At 38.7% G+C, this 24,877-nt stretch overlaps 1 protein-coding gene across 1 annotated transcript in view; it reads right to left on the bottom strand.

The window, feature by feature from the left end:
* Window positions 1–1,840: 1,840 nt before the first annotated feature.
* Window positions 1,841–24,877, bottom strand: part of LAMA2 (laminin subunit alpha 2) — a 303,552-nt gene continuing 280,515 nt past the window's right edge. Inside the window, exons 57-66 of the mRNA XM_026844883.1 lie at window positions 23,967–24,115; window positions 20,190–20,366; window positions 19,150–19,366; window positions 13,742–13,854; window positions 12,035–12,224; window positions 9,442–9,597; window positions 5,851–6,004; window positions 5,367–5,497; window positions 4,562–4,784; window positions 1,841–2,101 (exon numbers count right to left, since the gene is read on the bottom strand). Of these exons, the coding sequence (XP_026700684.1) occupies window positions 1,944–2,101; window positions 4,562–4,784; window positions 5,367–5,497; window positions 5,851–6,004; window positions 9,442–9,597; window positions 12,035–12,224; window positions 13,742–13,854; window positions 19,150–19,366; window positions 20,190–20,366; window positions 23,967–24,115 (1,668 nt within the window). The 3' untranslated portion in view covers window positions 1,841–1,943. The remainder of the gene's footprint in view (window positions 2,102–4,561; window positions 4,785–5,366; window positions 5,498–5,850; window positions 6,005–9,441; window positions 9,598–12,034; window positions 12,225–13,741; window positions 13,855–19,149; window positions 19,367–20,189; window positions 20,367–23,966; window positions 24,116–24,877) is intronic.

Here is a 24,877-nt window from a genome sequence, read left to right as displayed (position 1 = left end):
AGTCATAGTAAGACAGTACATGTCTCATAACTAGGCTATTTCAGAGACAAATGCATGTTTTACTAATTCTTAGCACTTTGTGGTAATGCTGCTCAGCCATTAACTGTTAACATTAAAGGACCGGTTGCAACCAAAAACTAGAACACTTGCGGAAGTTCATTATTTCAGGGCTTCACAGGAGCAAGATGTTTTTGCTTCAGGTGTATCTGATCAATATTAGACTCCCCAGATCATTAAAGTGGCAATGTATATATTTATTACCATCTCTTTAATGCAGTTTCACAGTGTAAAGGTGGTTTTTTCCATGGCAGTTTGGAGAAGCATTGCATGCCAAAGAAGCCTTTTGTTAAAGACAAAGCACTCCTGCAGGAGCGCTCTCTAGCAGCACACATTTTTGTAGATAGCCTATGCACAAATTTTGCAGCAAGCCTTTTTAAAATAATGTCAGAATTTATGAAAAAGCGTATTCAAGGCTCACTGTGGGCAGGAAAAAATAATTTTAAAACCCTTTTTCTTTTAATTGCATGGTTGTGTTACCTTACTGCTAGGTTCTTTTCTGTTGTTTTTCTTTTGTGTAGGTAATTGCTTTTACATTTTGTACAGTAGCTGTTCTGCATGTCCAACCACAACCTTTGCAAAAGTAGAGTTTAACAATTTGAATCCATAGAAAAGATAATCCACACTTCAGTGATGATTTCATCGTCTTCTAAATCATACAAAGCACTGAGGAAAATCACCAGGATTTGGCATTTTAGTGAGAATTGAGGAAGCAATTTTCTTCTCCCCATCTACGTTTAAACTGCTATGTACAGAGCACTCTAAATTTTATTTAAGGTAGATCTAGGGTGACTTCTGCATTCAGAATTCCTCATAAACTGAGAGCATCAAGCAGAAGCAGTGGAGTCAAACTTTGGATGCTGCTTTTATGTGAAGAATTTAATTAAACAGGTAACAGTAGAGATTAGTGACATGTACTGTGCTAATAATCGCTGGGATTCTCCTGCTTCATCTCCATTCTGCTCCAGTGCAGTTGCATCAAATTTCATCTTCCTTTAGAAACTTGGCTTGTGAATGTTGCTATGTGTAACTTCAATATCACATGTAGTTGCAGGCAGGTGTAGTATCAAACTTTATTTATTAAGGATCATTTAAAACCGTATTTCCAGGTAAGTGATAGAACTCCTTCTGTTAAAGGCTATATCTCTCAACATCAAACAACATAGCCTCTGTTAAAATCCAGTGCTGTTCAAATGATACAGCAGGGATTTTAGATGCAACATATTTTCTTCAGTAATCCCAAATAAATTGAGCAAGCAAGTCGCATTTTCCTTCCTTGCACTTGGTTCTATGGCTATAGCATGACAGCAGCCATGTAGCCTACATAAAATTTTGAATTCCTCATTTTCATGGAAATATTATGGTCAGAAGAATTTTCTAAACTCTTGGGAGTGATCAAAGCAAACTCTTTTGTAGGAAGGTAATATGTTTGTTTCTAATGAAGGACAGAGGTGTGCACACACACAAGTGCACTATATTTAGAATGGTAAACGAACATGAGCTTACAGATCTACCTCACCAAAAGCACTCAGGGAACATTTCAGGGAGTTGGACTTGATGACCCTTATGGGTCCCTTCCAACTTGAGATAACATCCTGCCTAACTGGTAGTCTCACTCATCAGAAAAATGATGAAATATTTCCATTTCAAGCTATAAGGAAAGAGAGAGCTAAAAATTATAGCTTTACTCCCTAGAGAAGGGGTGAGGGGAAAGGATTAGTTCTTGCATCCTTGGGAGGTACCTTGAAATAGCCATCTGAATATACCACAAACACTACTCAAATACTTGCATAAAGACATTTTATTATGAATGTGCTGTAGATATATATTTTTCTTTTTTAATCTGAAGTGCTTATATCAACAGACCCATATCTGCTGAATGACAGTTAGTTTGCAGGGCATGACAGTGGCTGAACACCCTTCAGCTCCAAAGCTTTGCTGAAGTTAATCTCTTGAGGTTTAGCAGTACCCTTGGTGAGCTTCAGAAATCGAATACATCCTTTGAAACGGATATTAGTAGTCAGCCCAAACTGGGTCACACCATCTGAAGGAGGGGAAAAAAAGGCAAAAGGTATTATGTTAGTCTGAGTTGATACTTAAGCTTGTCCTCTGAGAGTCCTGCAGGAGAATAAATGTACCCAGCAATATATTAGTACGTTTTATTTGTTATATAAAAAATGACAAACATTATGAGTGAATGTGATAAATGTTTATGTTAGTGGTAACAATCCAGTTGTCTTTCCTTTTTCTGTCCTATCATGACAGTGGCAGAATCTGTCACATTTAAACTGCCATTGTAAACTAAGTAACTCAGTTATGTGACAGAAGAAATTAAGGAAAATGGCCAAATGGCAGCTTGCTACCTACAAATAGTGTATGATGCATACATGCTAGTCCTGCAGATTCTTAGGCTATTTATCCACAGAATAACAGAACAAAATCAGGCCAGAATGGATGCAATTCTCAGCCCTGACATCATGAGAAAGTCAGTTCCAGTTCCTCAGTATGGACTTCAGGCGTAATTTAAGGACTGGTTTTGAGAGTTTTCAAGCATTCTGATTTTTTTTTTTCCCTTGGTGACAGTAAAGCCAGGGATTTGAGTACATCTCCTGCTAGAAGGACAGGATAGAAGTAAGGCTTGGTTTGACTAGGAATCTAGAAATACTTCTCTCAACTGCTTGAAATTCATGGCTCAACTTGTTTTTCAGTGTTCTTCCAAGTGAAAAAGTAGCTACAGGGACACTCTGATACAAATCTGTATGACTGATAAAGTAGGGTTGCAGAAATTACTTTACACCTGTACAGGACTGACTGGCCATAGCATTATGCTGTTTCACAGAGGATGAGATGGCTGAATCCTGTCCCTTCTTGCACAGGAAAGAGTGATTGCAGGAGATAATAGCTTTTATGGGTAGCCTGGAATTTATATCCTTGCCCATGCTCTGGTAGAAAAAAAAAAAGTTTTTCTGCACAGGAAATTCTCTACCAGCTAATTCTAGCTGGTTTTCAACTGTTTTGCACTGTTTATGCAGCCAGGAGAAGCCTCATGAGGACTGGAAAACATAAACACTTGCTAAGTTTACAAAACCCCATGATACTGTGTCTTAAATTTGTGATGAGGCTGTCTAGGTATTGGGAATGTTAAAATAAATCTTGGATGAGCTAGACTAGACAGCAAGAGAAGTGTGAGGTGTTTAAATGTGCATGTAGGATTATTGAATCATTTCGTAACTTGCCATGTGGCTGAACTCAGGAATATCACTTCAACATGATGTAAGTGTAGGCTTGTTTTGTACAGATTGCAGTGTTTCACTTGCTATGTTCCTCTTGATGTACAGTCCAGAACAAGATAGTAACTCCATCTGCAGTGTTTCTTTAGCACTAGCTCCTATGCTAGAATTCTGTTTTGTTATAAAAAGGCTGCCACAAAGCTGTTCTCCTTCTGGCACAAAGTTGTTGGTCCTTATCAATAGTCTCTGTGACTGAATTACAACTCTCATTTGTCAGTATCAAGAACATTTTTGAAAATGTTCTGAAGCTTGAGAGAGAAGGCTTTTTGGATGTACTGTATCACACATTAGAGTGGGGCGAAAAACAACTTCCAGAAAATCATCTAGGAATTAACTCGAGAGGCGTCTTGCCATTGACCTCAGTATGCACTAGAGCAGACACATACTGCAAACATGCTTAGGTTTTTTGTTTGCAAACTGGAGGGAAACTTTATTATAAATGCAACAAAATTGGCACTTTGCAAACATCTTGACTGTGTTTTCAGAAAGAAAACTGCTATTAGATGAACTTATTGATGGTCTATGAATAGATGAATACTAGCATTCATTATCAGCTTAGTGGAAGATGAAGATAGCTAGAGAGCTCAGCCCAGTTCTGGATCCTGTTCAATTTCCTCTCCGTGAAGCAGAGGTAATTCTCTCAAAGGCTTCCAGAATACTGAGTAGCAAATTTTAATTATTTTTTTCCTTTGAAAACCACCAGACCAAGAGCAAAGATATTAATCAGAAAGAGATGGTGTCCTCTCACTTCTCTGTACAAGCTGTTGTCACATTCCTCAGTTCCTCAGGTTTTATAATGCTGGTCTATACCCATAGTGCCCTGCCCCCCAAGGGCATATATGCATTCTTTAGTTATATTTAAATTTGCCAAATGCTGTTACTATTGAAATATAACAAATATGCTGTTACTAAACATAAAGTTTTAAGAGGGAGGCCGTGTGTGTGTAGGCAGCAGAAGCCAGAAAGTCTGCCTGCTCCTCTGTGCCTACATTTGAAACTAGGCAGGGGAATCTGTCAGAGTCCCTTGGTGCTGCAGAACATCTTGTTCCAAAATGCAGCTGGATGCAGAAATGAACATCCATATCAACTGATATAAACTTGGACAGTCTCATCCATTATCCTCAGCATGCTAGTCCTAATTTCATTTAATACATTACACCAAGGCAGTGGTGCTAGAATGTAAGCAAAGCATCATTTGTGAGTTAAATGCTCACCAGGATATCCTCCGACAAAGACAGGGTCGTTTGTGTCCGCTGAGGTCGAGGCCCTGGTTGGGCTGTTACCATCCACCTGTCTGTCATCCACAGTCAGCTCTAAACGGTGTTTGATCTTGTTTGCAAGAACCTTGTGCCACTGTCCATCACACAAGCTGCCTGGTGCATCAGGCTCATAGATAGCAGAGAAGCGGCCCGCACCATTGTCAACGTGAAACATCACCTGAAAAGCGTGGCATGGAACTCAGTTCTCAAAATAATTATTTTTGGGGGGGTTTGTTTATTTAAAGTCAACATGCTCTGACTGCACACACTAAAGCTCTGTAATACCAGACTCTATGTGGATTGCTGTCCCTCTGGGGTCTGGGAAATATGCAGAACTGTTGTATAGGTTATAATTTTTCCTGTTTGTTTTTTTTTTTTTTCTGTTTTTGGGTGTTTCACCCCCCCACCCCAAGCTCTTTATAGTGAAAGATTCCTGACTGGTTTTCCAGATTGCGAAATAAAAGATATACACAAGAGAAAGTATTATTAATGACAAAGATTTTCTTCAAAATTTTGATATTCTTACTAATTTAAGTCATGATGTTGCAGTTTTAGGAAACTCAAGTGTTACAGAATCTTTTAAAATATCATTTTAAAGGTGTAAGAGCCTCCTGATGTAAGGGAAGGGGCAAGTGCTGCACAAAAGACAGTTCTGATACTGATTGAGATGCCTGAGATTGGGGTAGTAAGCTTGCATTTAAACTACTTTTGCTTTCTAAAGCTAGTCTCTATAAAGAGCCCAAAATGCTTTGCTACTCACTTTTCCATCTACTAATTCAATGCCAAGCCCATCCATTTTCTGGCTGCTGACTCCTAGGAGAACACCGTTCATTCGTGTTGTCCGGAATTCAAATTCCACGAGCAGATCTGTTCCCACTTTGTATGCACCAACTTGGAGAGAAAAGAGGAAGCATAATAAAATGAATAAAATTATTTAATACGTTATTCCTAATAATCATATGAAGTGTGTTGCCAGTAATACAAGGTAATTAACTCAGCATTATTAACGCACTCCATTTCATGTGAAATCATGTAAGCAACTGTTATGGCAGCTGTGTGAGACATTGCTAGAAAGTCATATAGTCTGTTCCTAGGCAAGAGAACTAAAAATGATCAGCGGGAGTTTCAAGTATTGGTCTCACTTTGCCTCCAGTCAACAGATGTTATGTAGTACAGTAGGTATTTGAAAGCAGCATCTCCTCTTTCTCTGTTCTTTGCCTATCAGCAGAATTGCTGTTCATTACCTGTTTTGGCAAAGCCTGTTCCATCAAAGTATGTTCCTTTCTGTGCAGTGACAAAGCATTTTCCAACATTGAAGCTGGAAGTTGGATTATCCAGGTCAACAGGTGATTCTGTCATTTTAAAACTTCTGATACAGCCATCGATGCTATAGGTGACCTGTAGTCAATATTTCAAACAAAACGTGTAACTGTGCAAAGCAAGCTGAAATGCTCAGAATAACAGCCTAAAGTATGTCATCAAAAAGTACCTTTTCTGGATTTATGGAGCTGAATAAAACTTGAATTTTACATGGCTAATCCTTGATATCTGATTGTAATTGGAATCTAATCTCGGTCACACTGAGGACGAATTACATTACTTTTCAGGGATGTGATCTGAGTCACATCTATTTGGCTTAATGGAGGGGACATAAAATAATACACTGCATAATGAAACATAGCAAATTACATCAGCAATGCAGGAATTTAATGGCCTATACTTTACCTTTTTAATTGACTAGGTTATGGGGTTTGCAAGTAGATGAAGATACTGGATATAGTTCTCTGGGCTGCTGGTAATTTTACTAGGGCTTTTATTTATTTATTTTTTTTTCTTCCCCTTTCATCACTTTACTATGGGCCTAATGTTGCATGGTAAGACAGAGGTAATGCAGGTACACAGCTACTAAAACAAACAAAGCCCCTATGTAAAGGTTGATAACTGCACATAGTTCTTCGTATAATAACTGTATATAGGTGTGGTGACCAGAGTGACAAGGGCCACTCTGTGAGCCTGAGAGGCAGGTGGAGGAGGGGGATGTACTCGGGTGTATGGAGGCACCCATGCAGGGAAGCAAACTGCAACTCCAGTTTGGCTTCTGCACTGGGAGCATGTTTCTGTGACCCTGAGCGGGTGGTATGTGCACACTTGAGCTGGTGGTGCTGTAAGGGAGGTCCTGCCTGGGGCTGGAGTGAGGGTCTGCCCAGGCTACACCCCGGGTTGCCCTGGGTGTGATCAGTGTATCCCGGTGGGACCTCAGAGCCACCGGCATCTGCCCCAGAGCTCTCCCCCGTTTTCTCTCTGAGGTGTGCAGAAGCAGCATTTGGGTTCTGGGCTTCAGACAAAGGCTTTGGTCTTTGACGCTGAGTCAGGAAAATGTATCCCTGTTACCAGTGAGAGAGCGGAAAATTATAAACTTGTACTTTGAGGAAGAAAAGGAAGACATTCATAAGCAATGCTGTAGGAAGGGGGAAAATAAAAATCAGCATATAAAATATAGAAATATGTATAAGTACAGAAAGAAGAAAGGCAGACCTGCAGAGAGAAATCTTGACTCTGCACATTACCTCCTCTAACAATACCCTGACTAGTAATTTGAAAGAATTGTCAAATAATTTATTTACTTCTAAATCGAAGCTGAATGTACTGTGGAATTATATAGCTTATTATTGCTAAATACACCTGTACAAAATTTTCATGAGAACCTGAGCAGTATCAGTAAATAAATTCAGTTCTGAGCTGAGCAATGCTTTCTGTCAGATTCTTCATAAATAGACCTTTTTCTAATTTCTAAGTGAAAGTCATCTCCAGATCAAGAAGTTTTGGTATCAAAAAAGAAAGGTGCCACAAAAGAAAACAAATCTTGCATCTTCACTGTATGAATAAATCATAGAAATGCAAGATTTGTAGACAACACAATACCATTCTTTAACTTTAAAATTTCACTTATCCTGTGGTTATCCTTTAGCGTGGTATCAGGCAATATAATCTCTTTTGCTGAAAACAGTTTTGTATGCTTAAAATGTGACATCTGCTGAAGCCAACCAAGCAGTTATTAGCCTTCTGCACTGAATAGGAAGCCAGCCCACCTACAGTTACGTATTAGATTAGTGCTTAAAAAGGCTGATGTATTTTTAGAAGAAAGCCCTAAGATAATACATCCTTTCAACTTACTTTGCTTCAGAGCCTTTACACGAAGCCTACAACACAACACTATTAATACATCATGTGGTGTATTTTACTGAGAATGATTGAGAGGCAAGCACTCTTTTTTACCTTCTGTGAATGACATTTGAAGTCACAGCTTCATTTAAATCCCAAAGCACATCAGACTGTCAGGATCTGACATGACTGTTATTGCCAGACTGAGCCATTTATCTGCATGGGTTCCCTCCATTACTTCTGACAAGGAGCAATAGGTAAGGATTTAGTGTTACCTTTCTCCTTAGATTAGTATTTGTAAGTTGCAGATGTATTTCAAGAGCACAATTTGATAGTATTAGGAATTATATTTTCTGGGTAGTTAAGTATTACTTTTATTTTCCAGTGCCTCAGATCTGGTTTGGTAAATCCAAATGATCAGTAGATTTGCTCAGTTTGCTGAGAAGTATGATCTTTACAGTCAGTTTTCCTTATGGAATATGACTCTCAGATTCAAGAGTGGTTACTCTTCCCATTCATTCCGCATCTACAAGTTATTATAAGGACTTATTTAAGCAGGATCTAGACCTTCTTTTCCTGTATTTATTTTGTCTTCCTGAATGGTGGACTCTTGCCTGTCTATAGATTAGTATTTGCCATCCCATAACCATCTTACTACAATGGTATTTACTCACATGCAGTTTCTCTGAGAGTTTGATTTGTTTCCTTACCAGGATTTGTACTTTTGCCTCCTCTTTACTGATTCCATATAACCACCCAGAATGAAGCTGGACATAGCTGCTATGGACAGTGCAGGTTTTTGTTCAAATTGTGCTGCACTATAAGCCTAATTACATTCACTCAAGTTCTGGCTTCTGCTTTGAAAGATCCCTCTGTGCAGCAAGAAAAATAATGCAGGGAAAAGGGTTTTTTTTCTGATTCTGATACTGGCATATTTTGGGGGGTGGGAGGGCAGCAGGAAAGTGAGATGACTGACATGGAGCTGTGCAGATAGATGCAGTAAATGGCCTGGCTGAGGGAATACAGTGTTCCTAGTTAATTCTACAAAGTTTAGCCCAGAATGATATTCACCTCTCTGGGCTCTCTGTTTGTAAAGGTATCTTCTGTGTCAGCATGGAAGCTGGGCATTTAGACCAAAACAGTGATAAGCTGATACATGCACATTTGATTTGGAAACAGAAAGAAGTCAACAGAGTTTCCATGGCCTTGCTTCAAAATACATTATCTCCTAGTTTAGTAATAATAACACAAAACCAATTGCTACGCTAAGCAGCAGTACTACTGGGTACTTTGTCCAGGGTAATTTTGCTTCTTTTAGGAGATGCTTTCACTGTTTATTAGAATTTCTTGCTAGATGAATTACAGCCAAGAGAGAGGACAAGTAGGATTCAAGACCTGATTCTCTAGCTGCGTGGTCATGCAAGTGGATACAAGTGTATGGGTCTTTCCATTTTTCCGTAACAGTAACTAACTCTGCTATTTCTAGTTCTTTGCATTAACTGGATTCTAAGTCAGATCTTTCCACTGAAAGAATGTAATGTACCTCCAGTAATGTCCATTTTATCCATATTCCTGAGCAGTTGGGAGGGAAAAGCAAAACAACACTGAGAAGACATTGGTACCAATCAAGACATACTTAAGGAGTGTAAGATAACTTAAACAAAGGTGCTTACCGGACCAATCCTTCTAGTTGTGTAGTTAATGGGCAATCCTCCAACATACAGCATTCCTACAACATCCAATATATCAGCCTTCTTGGGGCTAACAGTTCTGTTTGAAATATCATCTACTATAAGATTTCCTTCTTGCTTCATTCGAATGACTTTTATCTAAAAACACACACAAATGCAATACAATTACAGCTAATTTTCTGACAACAAAGGGTTGCCAAATTGTAACTAGACTTACAGCCCAAAATATGTAATAAGGGAGACAGTAGTTGGAGAGGTTAGCAGAAGCACCGTGGCAGCAACTATAGATAATGTTCATGGAACAGAGCTCCCGTGGAAGGTTTTGTGCAAACATGTGACCGCCTTTTAATTACATCTGAGTCAGGAGGAATCATGACTATTATTTATTAGAATTACTGAAAGGACTTTGGGTTTCTTTAAAAAGTTTCATTGTTACTGTCATAGGCATGCCACAATATTGTTTTTCATGGAATCAAGACAGCAATTTTAAGTACTGGGAATAGTAAATGCTGAATGTTAATGGAACCAGTTGCAAATCTTTATTGCAGCACATGTTTGCAGACAATACTGAGATTATGATTCCACTAGTTTGGATGTGCCTCAGATCATAGTTCATGCTAGAGTAAATATAATACCAACTATGTTCTGTTGGTATTATGGCTTCTGTTCAGACAAATGGGCTGTGAATTGCATGGAGGAAGTGCTATTGCTAGAGTTGAGGAAATTCTACCGGAACAACTGTAGGCCAATTTATTTCCAAAGGTTTATACTGAAATCTCTACAAATCAGTATAATAATGGTTCGGTATAAAAAAGGCATAAATGTAGAATGCAACACACATATTAGCAGATTTTTAAACCGCACCACAGTTAGCTCACCAGAGTAGCAAAGAGATACAAATGACCTTTTTCTTTGGGATTTCTTTAACATGGGTGTTTCTGCTTCAGTGTGGCAGCACATCTGTCATGCAATGGGAATATCTGAACACTGACAACAGGTGGCCTGACAATGAGGGACTGAACTGGGTGTTTACAGACAACAGTAAATTTGAGATGGACAATTACACCTTGGGCAGAAGGAGGATTTGGTGAGTGAGACAGGAACTGGGAACAGATGCTCTTTCAGAGGACCTAAAGAGACAGCAGCAGCACAGTGTGGCTTCTGTAGGTCTGATGGAAACATTTTAACCTAAACCATTTCAGATGGAGAAAAGGTTGTCACTAAAAGGATTATTTTAAGGAGAAGCCCCTGCTTTCTTAAAAACAAAGACTATGGTCTTTTTTTAAAAAGGTTGCCTTTTTCACCCCTCCCAGAATGGACTTTCTTGTGGTTTTTGGGAACTGTGACTTTGGATTTAGTCTCCATTCTCTCCTGCAAAAATGGAATCTACAACAAGGGTCCCTCTCTTTCAGAGTGCTAAGCTGTATGCGCAAAGACCACAGCCTTCCATTAAGAAATATATGCTCCAGTTAGTTATCTTAGAATATAGAAAAAACGACTAAAAGAGCAAAATGAATCTCTTCTGTATTTATAGAGGGTCTAGCAGAAAGGGGCCCTGGTCTACTGCCAGTGCTCCTAGACATTATACAAACCAAATAAATAATGTCTACAACTTTATTGTTTCCCATTATGAAGTACCTTGGTCTAAAGCAATTGCTATCATCAAAAAGTTCATGAATAAAAATCCAGTGAAAATAAAATTCCTGCAGAACAGGGTGGGAAAGAAGCAGAGAGGGACTAAGGATGACTGCAAAGAGGGTTTCATAAGAGCAATTAAAGTGTAACAGAAAATGCAAGTAGATTTTCTTCTCATTTGGTGATAGAGATGTGGATGGTGACTTTCCAAATACCTGTCCAAAATTTAATGTCTCTTATAGTATACTACTTGAATACATAGTTACATATATACTTTTCTTCTCCGTCTTTATTGGTGACTTCAAGCATGTTACCTCATGAATATAGTATGTGTCTGTTGTCCTTGGCCCAGACTGAACTTCATGGTTGTGATATTATTCCTTCTCTTACCATCCAAATGCCACAGGCATTGTGTATAAATGCTTCCTCTCATAAAGTCACAGAAGGGGCTGCCAAATACATCCGTGAATATCATATTTATTCCCTAATGAATTGAAGTAATAATGCAGGGAAGATTTACTTAAAAGTTACTGCATTTTTCTTTGTTCATAGCATTATGGCTGAACAATGACATTATTAATGTAGAAACAACTGGCTTTAATGATGTATTCCATCACCATGAGTTGATGCTCACCTGAGGCCTATTAGGCAGGAAGGAACGTTTTCTGCAGTTCCTTACCATACATGGGACATATTCTAAATATGTCCAGAAATATGTGTTTCCTGAAGGACAAATTTCAAAGATCAGCACAAACTTTTTGTTAATAAAATATGTGCTGTGTACTTAACAGTGAATCTGAAAGCACAAATTTTGCAGACTACAGAAATTCCTGGCTGTAAAGTTTAGCTTGTATAAACTGCATTTGGCAAACATCTTAAGGCAGAACAAAGCTCGCTCTTCGCATTAAAAAGAATAGTTTAACATTAGAGAGTATCATACCTTGTGCCACTGGCCATCATTTATTTTGTTGGAAATCATTGTGTTGGTGTCTCCACTCCCTAGGTCGTAGCTGAAGTAAGGCAGTCCATTCTTTATCTGAACCGTAGCAAAATCAGCATGGTTGATGCGGGCCATATAAAACAGCAAGCCAGAATCAGCTGTTGTTCGGACTTCAAATTCAATTGTAAGTCTGGAAAGAAAACAAACAGGAAAACAACAAAGGAAAAGATATTCAGAATCAAAGAGTAGACAAATTTACCTGCTTTACCTTCTTGTGTTCCTCTAAAACAACTTCACAGTTAGTGGCTCATTTTACTTTTACATCAGAGTTTAAGAAAAATAATTTGGTTATACGTGAATCACATTTCACACATATCTGATCCCTGACATGGGAGTGTTCATTAGTCCCTTCGCTGTGGAAATACAAAAGTGCAACCTTGGCATAGAATTTCAGACATATTTCTTAGCTGCAGCTGTAGTTGCTAAAAAATCCCATTGCTTGTAAAATTCCAGCAGTGTTATCCGTCATCCACACATATAATGCTCAGAAAGAAGAGCGAGCTGTAGTGACAGCTGGCAAATGTTGAGTTTCTAATGAGTTGTATTGCCTGAAGACAGGTTGCAAAACTTTTAAAGATGCAGAGAGGAGTTTACAATCAGGATATAAAACACTTATTCTGATTTCTCCCAACAGAAAATGGGTGTGTGTCTGACCCCTTGGACAGAACGGTTATGCCAAAACCCTCCCCTACAGCAAAAAATCTGGGAAGAAATGATTTATATTATCTAGATGCTAAGGCTGTACTGGCAACACATCACTAACCCAGCCCAAGCTGAGCTGCAAAGTCAGTTCCTGAAAGTAGTTCATAATATAAATGTGAAAAATCATTGCATAAAAATGATCAGGCCAGGATTCTTATTTGAACAGAAGAAAAGCAAAGACTGTAGGATTATTTAAAATATATTTATTTTAATTATATTCCTAGTTTTCTAAAATTAGCATATGTGAAACTATGCAGTACAGCACCTTTATAGGTAAAAATAAGTGTGAGGCTGACGGACTTGTAAACTATAAGGCAGCAAAAGTGCTTAGTGGTCTGACATGACACATTTGTTAACATCCATGTGCCTTCAGAGCAAAAATGAACAATTAACAAGTTACAGCTTCACAAATCTGTTAAAACCAGCTGTACTGTTATAAGCAGCTATTGGAATTCCTCTGCATATCAGCACGTATATGCATATATTGTTATATTTTGGGAGGGCAATATCATTTTCCCTGTATACTGCTCAAGCTTCATTTTAACTATCAGTGCAAAGGGGAAAAAAAGGGTTGCTTATTACAAGAAATTATCAAGTTACTGAAGCAAGAAACTTCTTTCGGAAAAAGAAACCTATGAATTCAGTTGCATGACTTGGTTCCATTCTTCTGTTTGTTTTTCTGCAAATCAGTCTAGAATCTGTGTGTGCCTCAACTTTGACAAAGAGGTAAACTGGTTTTGTGAGAGCTACTTAGATGGGTACTTCATTGCCTAGATTTCATGCTTGAATGTTTTTTATGTTTGCTTGATGAAATGAATTAGCCACGGGATGTGATATTTTTCAGATTAAACCCATAATTTTGGGAGATGCTTTTGAGAATATCAGGAGGGGCACTTTATTTTAACATAATTCCATCAAAACTCAGTGCTGAAATAAACAATATACCTGTTTTTCACTTTAGTGTCATCAAACGCAACTGCAATGTGGCTGTTCCTTGAAAGACCAAATTGCTTGCCACCTTCCAAAATGGCTGGTTCAGTGTCAGCAGCACAGGAATCCTGCAAAAATACACAGTGATCATAAACACTTCATTTTTTTGTATCTATCTCAGCTGTGCATGAGCTGGAAGTCTTGCAGCTGCTCAGGACTGAGAGTATTCCACCTAGTCTAGACACTGGCCCTGCAGCTTTCCAGTGTGTTGATGTCTCATCATACCAGCTGAAGTTATAAACCAGTATGACAGGAACTTGGTGTAAAAGCCGAGCTCATTAAGCTGGCTGTAAAAGCAAATAAAAGTAATATATGAACACTGCTGCTTTCATGCCATCAGTGGACGTTTACAAGAGTCTTAAGTGATTTCCAGGCAGCTCAGTGTACTCTTAGCTCACTCTTAGCTAAGTTTTACACAGTAGGATGCTCTCTTACAGAAATGAGGCAAGACTTAAGTTTTCAAGGTATACTGTGGATTTGAAATCTAGTCACCTTAAAAATAATGAGTTAAAAGTACTTTCAGATCTTGCACCTGTCAACAAGTCCTCCATTTAACTTCTTTATATTGTTTTGCAATTTAATTCTTTGTTAAATGTGCTGTTGTTTCCCCTGGTGCTGTTGAAAGGCCCCCACAAACAATAAGGGAAGCCAAATAACTGACAGACAGAAGTAACAACTCTTAAAACTCTCTGAGCTGTCTAATGTAGACACATTACCCGGGGGATAAAGGAAGAAACCCCTCCCTGTCTGTTCCACTTCTATTAATCTTAAAGGGGTGCAACAATGGAAGGTAAAATATCTTCTGCCCAGTATAATTTTTTCTTTTAATTTCACCAGGTCTTTTAATCTCTGGCCTTAAAGCTCTTGTATAGGGGTGCCTAGGGCAATGTGGGACCATGGTAATTACCAGCTCCTACTCATGTCTAGCTTTTGCCTCCCACTGAGAGTATTGTAAAGAAACTACTCAAAGGATCTAACACAACACAATATCAGGACAATACCGCTGGGAAAAAAAACAAACGTTGATAGCTGCAAGCTCTGTTTTTAAGCACTGTGGCTGATACCATTTTGAATTGGCGACAGTCTCTTATTTGAGCCCTGACTCAGCAGGGACCTGCAAAGCACAAGGTGCGGTGCTTTGCTGACAAAGAGCTCTTTCTGTGAAACATTTTGAAAATGTCATGAGTGACTCATCAGACACTGAGATTTCAGCCGCAAAGAGAAAATTTCTTTCCCCCTCTCATTCAGTTTTTCAGTAGTGTTACCTTTTTTGCTTTCACGTGTCACAAAAATCTTCACAACAGTACAGAGCACTTCTGAAAATTAGTTTTCCACAATGAATGCTCTGGTTTGAATATGACAGAGTAGAACACCATGCATTACGACAAGTACACATCTATGTGCAATGGAGGGGGAAAATGGGGACATTTTAGCAAGCAAAGTTATGAATGTGTGATAGCAGTCTTACAGTGATCATCAAATAGAAAAAAAATATATCCCTATAATGCTGGCTAAAGTTTCTAATTATTTTAAACTTTACAGGTTTATCTAGAAGTTTAACTATGTTAATAATAGTACTGTGTATATAATACTTTCAAGAGCATTTGGACTTGCTAAAATTTGAAGATAGGGACTAACTACCTATACCGGAACAACAGGAATGAGTTGGAAAATACACAAACACACACTTTTCTGTGGGACACTTTTACATATTACATGGTAAATAGACATATTTTGACAGTAAACTCAATCCTAGGCGGGTATATGTTAGTAAAGGGTCTGGCCCTGACACTTTAGCTGCAACTCGGCATCAGCAAACACTGCAGTTTTTCTTCATCCCAGCCGGAGGACTGTAAGGATGGGCAAGGAGTTGGGGAGCACCCCAAACACACTGTGATGGCTGGAATCATAGCAAGCATACACTGATTATTTACTGATAAAAACTGATCGATAATAGTGAACATTCATTAGGTTGATGTGGAAACGTCAGTAAAGGGAAAAAACCATTAGTAGTGCATGCTTAAACAACTTCCAGGTTTTATTCACAAGCTTGTGTCTGCTTTTACTTCATCTAGGGACAGTCAGCTTTATAGCCTGCACAAGACTGTGAACTAAGCATGGGTCATCAGCCTATATTAAAATATTCCAACTTAGTTTTTTCAGTAATGGCCTGGGTTTAAACCTGGCTGCTTAATAATCTTCCATATTACCTGAGAGCCTCAAGACTGAACTCTTCAGCTGCACTTAACTTCAGTCTTGTCAGATGTCAGGGACTTGACTGGTAAATCAAGCAGCTAGGTGTGTATCACAGTGGAAATGAACAACAGAAAAGCCCACTGTTGGACTGTCACACATTCTCTGCAAACAATGCTGTATTAGCAATTACAAAGAAAGTAATTAGGGGGAAAAAGGGAGCACCACTGAAGCAGTCCCCACAGTTTACTGAATAGTGTTAATAAAACAAGTAATGCAGGGAGAAAGAGTGGAAAATACCGTCATGGAATCAAATGCAGAAGTAAGGCTGGCGCTCTTCGTATCAGTGGCAAGTGAATCCTAAGAAGCAGTGAATAACATGAGGCAGAAGCAGCAGTTACCCAATGTTGAGAAATATTTCAGCATCTGTAGCAAGTAGCAGCAGCAGACTGGTGACCAGTGTATTTCCCAACTGTCCTACTTCTAGATCTTGTCTTGCCTTTAGTAGAGAGTAGGCTTTTTTCATTTGGCATTAAGTTCCCCTCCTCTTTTACATGCAGATGGATAATAGGGATAAAAAAGGTCCTGAAAGGACTTAAGTAGAACAGATACATTATTTAAGCCTACTATGTGGAAATAATTTACCATATACAGTCCTTCTACAGTCCTTTATACACTACTGTAGAATTGACTGTCATATGAGTGCTATTTCACTATTAGACTGTAGTTACTTATTTCATTGCAACATTTCTTCTACAGAAAAGATGGGGAGGGACTCTATCAGGGAGTGTGGTGATAGGATGAGGGGTGATTTTTTAAAGTGAAAGAGGGTAGATTTAGATTCGATATAAGGAAGAAATTCTTTCCTGTGAGGGTGGTGAGACACTGGAACAGGTTTCCCAGAGAAGCTGTGGCTGCCCCCTCCCTGGCAGTGTTCCAGGCCAGGTTGTTCGGGGCTTTGAGCAGTCTGGGCTAGTGGGAGGTGTCCCTGCCCATGGCAGGGGGGTGGAACTAGATGATCTTTAAGGTCCCTTCCAACCCAAACCATTCTATGATTCTATGATTCCCCAGAAAAGTACTTTGGAGAACTTAGATGGATGTAAAAACTATCCAAAAACTTGCCATATTTAAAATACTTTCAAGTTTTCAGCAGACTAAAACAGTTTCATTTTTTCCAAGAAGCAAAGTGGAGCCATGGTGTTTTATTTAGATTTTTATTTTGAACTCCTGTTTCAAGTTATCACAACTCTAGATATGTGGTATACAAAACTCACCTAGTTACAATGGCACTAGTTTCTGGTATTAATGAGTAGATCTATTCCTCTCAATTTTGCTATTTAAAAGTTAGTACTTAGAGTCTTAGAACATGTGCACTTGCTCTCTCATACGCTTCTGTGTTTTTAAATTTTGTTTATAATGCTTGATTAAGGGATAATGTGACTGCACTCTTTCACAACACATTTTAGCTTCTTGTTGCCTGGTTCCTTACCTTTCTTTGGTAGCCTTACCATACTGCAAATTTGTTTACTTTCAACTCCAAACAGCAAGATGCATCAGAGCCCTCGTGTTACAACTACTCCACCTTGTGGGAATGAATCAAAAATGCTGCCCTAGAGCATTAAAAGGCCGATACACGTAACTCTGGGGCTTGGGGCAGGGCAATAACGAAGATGGAAGATGCTTATTTTGAACGCTAGGCTCCCATTGCCTGGCACAGATGGCTGCATGTGCTGTGGAGACTTTATTAGTGCCTGACAGGTCCTCTTAGATAAAGCTGTGTCATATGTACCTGGCCAATAAAGGTGGCCATAAATCTCAAATATAAAACTAACCTTAACGAGTTAGAAGGTTTGGCCTAATTTTTATACCTTTTTTTGTAGGAAAATATTGTTAGAAATCCTACCGATGTCCAGAGAAAACTAGATATGAATTCTGAAAATTAGTCAGGTAACAGGGCATGACTGTGGCAATGAATTCAGGGACTGACAGATTTACAGCCAATTGACTCACTGAAAATCACAACTCTTGTTTTTTGTGGTCTTCATGTAATTAATTGATAATCTTAATCTCTGGGTCACACAAAAAAGCCTAATACAAACAAACTCGGTGTTCTATAATGTTGTATCAGTGAGGAGGTGTGAAATGGGAATGAAGATTGAACCCAACCCAGCATGAGAGTGCCTCCCAAAATAGTTAAAAAGATTTTATGAAGCCAATCTGGGAGAAACTGTTAAACTGACCAACTCTTTTGTATTTGATATATATAAAAAGGGAAATTAAATATTCCAGTTGTTAGCTTCTCAAAACTGTCCTATTATGGTAGTGTAAAATAGGCTCCTAACTGGGAAATGTGCAGTCTGTTCACATTGTTTGGAAACCTCACACATACTGAACTATATTCCACATAAACCGTGTGTTGTATGCAGGTGTAACAAAATGCAAATGATTTTCCCCCTAAGAATATCTTCCAGTGGATATATTATTCAGTTTAATATTCACATATCTAAACATATCTTTTCTGGACAGTAAAATGTTGCATCAACTTGTAAAACTGCTACACTTGTGACCAAAGTGTCTTAAAATTTGTTGTATAAGCTGCTTACCACTGTCTAGCTTTTTAATATTTCTGGCAACAACAGTTCAGCTTGTTTTAGAAGCAATTGATGTTTCAGTTCTTAAGTTCATAAGTCTCCTGACTAAAGCTATAAAATAGCAGTGGAGAAATTGCCACATATCAAAAAGACTTCTATGGTTTACCTGTTTCTTCATCCTGTCACTGACATGGCTATTATTATGTGCTTCAAGGAACAGCATGAAAAATATCATAATGACATGGATTTCCCATAGGAAAATTTCATGTCCAACCCTGATCAGATACAGCTAGGCTTGTGTTTAGCTTGTGTTAAACACTAAGTGCAAGTGTTTAGGGCCAAGCATGCAAGAAAAAGGGAATTCTACTGCTATATCATTCTTCAAATTACTGTTGTGATAATCCAAGCAAATGACATCAACCAGTTTTCCATTATCCACAGGTGTTCCCTTTACAATACCATGCTGAGTGGCTACTATTTTTGTAGCAAATTCCTTCATTATTCTTGATGGCTAGCTTTTTAATTTTGCCTGGAAAGACACTTTTCAAACTTGACCTGAGTGAAGCGATCTACACTTACAAGTTCTGAAGATAGAGAAGGTGCTGCAGGAGGAGGGGAAGCAGGAGTTGTCCTTGGACTTTCTTTCTCCCCATTAGTGTCTGGTTCAGGCTGGATCAGGACTGTTGTGTGGATTGGTTTATCTTCATCCTCAGGTGGCCTAACCTCTGGTTCTAGAGAGGGACATTGGCCAATATCTGCATTTTCAAAGGACACTGGTTGAGCAAAGTCCATGGGGCTGAGAACACACAAAGAAATTGATGTCTGTTATTAGTTTTTCTGCCTTTTTACCATCCATTTATAAAGAATAACTATATGCTGCAGTGTACTTCCATTTCACAAGACACAAGAGCCAGGATTCATCTCATCTGTTTCAGGTACAGGGGTGGGACGCTTAAATTAGAGGCGAGAGTGACCACTGGCTTTCCTTCCTACAGTCAATGCACAGGGACAGGCACCCTCTTTGGCGAGCTTTACCTGCCTAGGCAGGTTGACTCACACTGTGGAAAAGTCCTTCTCTCTAATGTACATTGATGGGGTGTGGGGTGATAAGGTCTTAATTTAGGTACTTCAATTATATGAAAGAAAGATTTAGATGGGAACTTTCTATAGAAGTTTTACTTTATTCACCATTCCCTTTCTTTTTACTTTTAATGTTTGTTCTAGTTTACTGCAGCATACACTTTCCACAAAGCAAACTAATTCCCATGGTGATTCTCAGAATTTGTATACTCTTGGAGATCAACCTTACTTAAAGTGTTATAGTACACCATAAATACCTATCACTGAGGCAAGTCTTACTGCAGTGTTACTGTAGAATTTATCTGATATTAAGGATAAATAGATAGGTGTTGGCTTGTCTGTAAAACAGTTCATTAATTCCATAGCCTATGGAGTGTATATTGTAGACAAAAAAAAAGGAAGGGTATATTAAGAAAACAGATCATATTCTAGGATTTGCTGTTAGTATGATTCCTTGCAACAGTGAAGTTTCTTTTGGCAGACAAGGTTGTTAACCAGACCACATTACCTAGACATTTGGTGGCATCAGTGAGACTTACGTGGCATTAATCACAAGATTCCATATACAGCCCTCAAATGGTGGTATGTTTCTGAGAGGTGCAGTCTGATACTGAGGAGAAGTACCCCCAACAAAAAGTTTCTTAACAGGGATGGGCTGGTCTGTTGGCAATCTCTGAGCCTGGCCTCTGTCTTCATCTACTTGAACACTGAACATCCTGTGAAAAAGATTTGAAAGCAAAGAAATATGTATTTTACTCTGGCTATTGCTTGTACTGAAATCACCACTTTGCAGGCCCCATTTACTCCTACACCAGCTATAACACTCAGCAACTCAAATTATGTAATTAGCAGCTCACATTAAATGCATATTAACCACTAGAAGGTTTTCAGCTACTGCTATGCTTCCTGGGAAAGTCTTTGACAGAGCTTGGCAAAGCCGTGATGAGGAAAGGCAGTAATAGCGATCACTGGTCAAATAGGAAGAAGTGGTTTGTAGCATGGTGATATGGACATGGTGAGGGCCAAGCCTGCTGTACTGTTGTGACGGCAGATACAATCATCTAGTGCTCAGCAGGATGGGAACAGCATAGGGTCACATTTTGTTTGGGCTCCCTATTTCCTGGTTTGGATAAGTTACCGTCTTCTCGCTGAGGGACAAACACTGCTACAGACTGCTCTGGTTGCAGAACTAACTGCAGATACATATTGTACATTTTTAAAAGATCTGGTACCTTTTTTACTGGGGGACATGGCAGAGTGGGAAAACTGCTGACAGTTCACCATGTACCGATACAAATGCTATAATTCATTCTCATGGGTAGTGCACAGGCTACAAGTCAAAGACAAAGCAGTCCCATGGAAGATACTGTTAAGGTTGAACAGAGGAATATAGAAGCCTCTGAAGCACAGAACCACTGGCTGATCAAGACAAGCGAAAGAATGGAAGAAAGACCAATGAGGAAAAGTGTAAATTATTCTGGTAAAAGCAAGAATCCAAGAGTGACAGAAAAGCTGAATGCTCTTGCCTGTCCAAACTACTGAGATGCAAACACTGCAGGATTGTATCACATCTACAGGGAAACATGGTAAAGCGGACAGAAAGTGAAAAACTAGTTTGTCAAGCCACACATTGTGTGGACTGAGAAAGCAGCATTGATGTAGGGAGGTGGAATTGAGAGACAGTGGATTATTTTGATGGGTAACATATATAACAAGCTATAGCAACAAGAGTCAAAAATTTAACTACTGTCTTTGGGACAATTTACCATTGATGAAACATAGAAAACCTTCAACTTTGGAACAAATCCAGCTTAAGGTGAGCTGAGTTGCAAAGACTGGAAAAGAACTTCAGTATTTTTGAAGGTGAATGCAGAATGCTAGTTGGCATATTTTTTTTTCTGTTGTTAGACTATATTTAATAGAATTTAGACAGGAGAGAATCAGGACCACAAAAAAAAAGCTTTATGTGTCTATGGTAAACTCTGAGATGATTTATGAAATGCAGTTGTTATTTCAAATATGTTACAGTCATGTTAAATATCAGGATCTACCTATTCAACCACCTTTTACTACAATTATCTAAACCCAAGTTGGGTATCTGTAAGTAGTTTGATTTTTCAGAATTACTGAGCATCCTTACAAAATATCGAACTAATGAATTTCTGGTGAATAATCTCACTTTTTTTCAACTGTAAAATTATACTGGACTCCAGTATTCTTCCTTAACAATAATTACAAATGCTAGCAATGGAATAGTGAAAATGTTTATTGAAAAGAGGCTGGTTAAAAAAGGTTAGGTAACTGTTGTACTACATGCAAATTGTCCAATTTCCTCATAGTTTTGGATGGATTTATTTGGTCTAGAAAGCTGTAGAGTAAGGAAGTGATTAATTTTTCAAAGGGTTGGAGGAAGCAGGTATTAAAAGACTTATCTTTTGGGACAATCTCTAGGATTTCCCCAGATTCTTCAGTAGTGGAAACAGAAGAAGAGAGATTTCTATGGGGGCAGTTCAGAGCAACAGACTAATTAATGTTCTGTGAAGTGTCCCAGAGAGGACACTTCTCCCCACTGCCTTCAGAGGAAATGCACAGAAATCAGACTGTCAAGACTTGTGTTATCCTTTGTGCTGCTGCTGCATGTTAGTCATGGCCACTGATCGTCAATATTTTCATCAGCTTGCAATATTTCATCTCATCTTTAGCCATTACCATAATAAGCATTGTGGCTCCAAGAAGAACCATACAATGATGTGCATTAGCCTTCAATAGTATCCTATAATTACCTTGAAAAAGAAAGCAAAATTATATGGACAATTATCTCTCTGAAGAGTTTTCAAAGGGTGTTCCTCATGTTTAATCAAATAAAGCTTGAGTTCATGATGAGCAGAGGAGGGGTTAATTTTAATTTATATATTTTCACAACCATTTCATGTTACAGACACTGCAGAATTCAGGCAACTTGTTTTGTAACAGAGCTACTTTGAAAACACAGTGGTTTCATCTGAACAAGAAGCATCACTGGATGGCATTGTACAGCAACTGTGTATTGATGTACTCTCAGAGGTCAAGCTACTGTACTTGCTATAGCTCTGCATAAAAGAACTTCCTTTGTTGTTTAGAGCTTTGTATTATCATCTGCATATTTGTGTTCTGTCACACTGACACAAAATATTTGGCAAAATGCAGTTATCTATTTCCAAAATAACTTTTTCTCTCAAAGAATTCAGTTTTACCTTGAACTACTGATTGAAGCTGGGGAGAGATATTGTCTGAAGGCATAATTTTCTTTAACAATACAATAGAAATTCAATCAAAATTATATTGACAAAGGACAAAGCAAAGCAAATTATAGAGAGGACAGAAGGCACCTTGGGACTAGACAGACAGGAATTGTTGTTCAAGAAGGCTGCAGTGTTGTGGGGGTAAGAGGGTGAAGCCCAGTGTTCAGCGTGCTTGGAAAAGTGCATTTTGTAACATGCTGAATGTCTTCTTTCTGATTTTTTTTTTTTTTTAAACAAAACAGAACAACATTGTGCACAGTGCACTAATCCACTGAATGTCTGTACAGTATGTACACATTTGTATGTCCAAATGTTCACAACAAAGCCTACTTGGAACAAGGGCTATTCCAGGCCATAAATAATACTGAGTGCCTGAGTCCTACACACTACAGTGGTGCTATTTCTAATCCCTTTCTGAACAATGGAGTGTAATTAGCATTTTTTACAGTGTCTGAGAAAGGACAAAGGAAAATAAGTGAAATTCTGTTTAAAAAACCTATGGTCTCAGAAGGTCTGCAATGGCTTTCCAGCAATAAGAATGACTGCTATGTATCTGGGACTGTGTGTCTTCATTGTTTTACCATACCTAGCTGGGCACCACTGTAACCCCACATACATACACCAGCACATGGCATCTCAAAAGGACTACAGGCTGTTGTGCTGTTGCCGGTTATACACTTTGAAAATGGTCTTTGTCTTGAAAAGGTGATTTACTGCACCGCAGCAATATTTCTCATCCACAGATTTGATTAATAAAATATACTTGCCAAGAACCAGAAGGTTAAAGATGCCAATTCAGACAAATGCAGGTCTCTGGAGAAGCAGGCTTATAGCCTAGGAAAGCATGTAAACCCAGGTCTGCAGAATAATATGCACTGTCAGAAACTAACTTCTAAAAATTTTCAGATAAGGATGGAATCACACAATTCTTTGCCTCAGCAGAAGCATTTACACGGATTGCTAAAGACATTGGTACATTTACTTTGTTGAATTAGCTGTGCTGTGTGCTCTGTAGCACTTCTAGGTATTTGTTACCCTTTAGCTCGTTCTATCCGAATGGAGTGCGCTCTGCCGTCATGAAACTCTCCAGCTTCTGGTTTGATGGTGATTCTGTGAGGATCCCGTATCCCAGTGGAGATATGCACTTCTAGTCGACCTCTGTTCAGGAACACTGCATAGTAGGCCTGCAATGCATGTGTTGGTATGAGAAGGTAAGTTACATTTGGAAATAAATTATTTCACATAGTTTTATATCAGTGTGTATGTTTTATTTTCTTACACTGGTTTTTAATTTGCTCACCATAGACAAGATACTGTAGTTTCGGTTCTGCTGCTCTCTTATATTTTTGTAATGAAGAATGGGTAAAATGAGGTCATGCTGAAAAGCCTCATCGAAAGGTTTAACTCTCTGCAAACCTATTTTCAGGGAAGGATGGAGACTTCTAACCTAAAATTCTTCTGATTTTTGCTGTTACAAGGCCTGGTCTTAAACCCATCAAGCCCCGAACAGCATTGATCACAGTGTGAGTTCTGCATTTGGAGGGCTGGCAAATCATGCTAGTAGTTACTCTAGCAACCAATAACAAGTTGTAGTGGATTGCAGGATCTAACCTCCAGTTACTATAGCAATGAGTGTCATGCTCACTTCTGTGACCTGAAGAGCTGGGAAATGATAAAGGAGCCCCTACCCTGTTAATGTCATGTGTATGAGCCATTATAATGTGCTGTCCCTGGAGCGGGTTCCTCCAGGTCACTGAGAGCTCTTTTCCAAAAGAGGCAGGAAGGAGAATAATAAAATACCATTTCCCAGAAGTCCTGAACAAAGAAAGCACCAAAATATTCTGTTTGTCTCTGTTGTGGTATATCTGTCTGTGAGGTTTTTAATTAATCAAGATTTGAATAATTTCTAACAGCAATCACTCTTTTACCAGTTAATCACTTGGACT

This window comes from Athene cunicularia (genome assembly GCF_003259725.1).
Source record: "Athene cunicularia isolate RWA chromosome 3 unlocalized genomic scaffold, athCun1 chr3_part1, whole genome shotgun sequence".
NCBI classification, from domain to species: Eukaryota; Metazoa; Chordata; class Aves; order Strigiformes; family Strigidae; genus Athene; species Athene cunicularia.
Note: the sequence above shows the minus strand (reverse complement) of the source record. Positions and strands in the feature narration are given on the sequence as shown.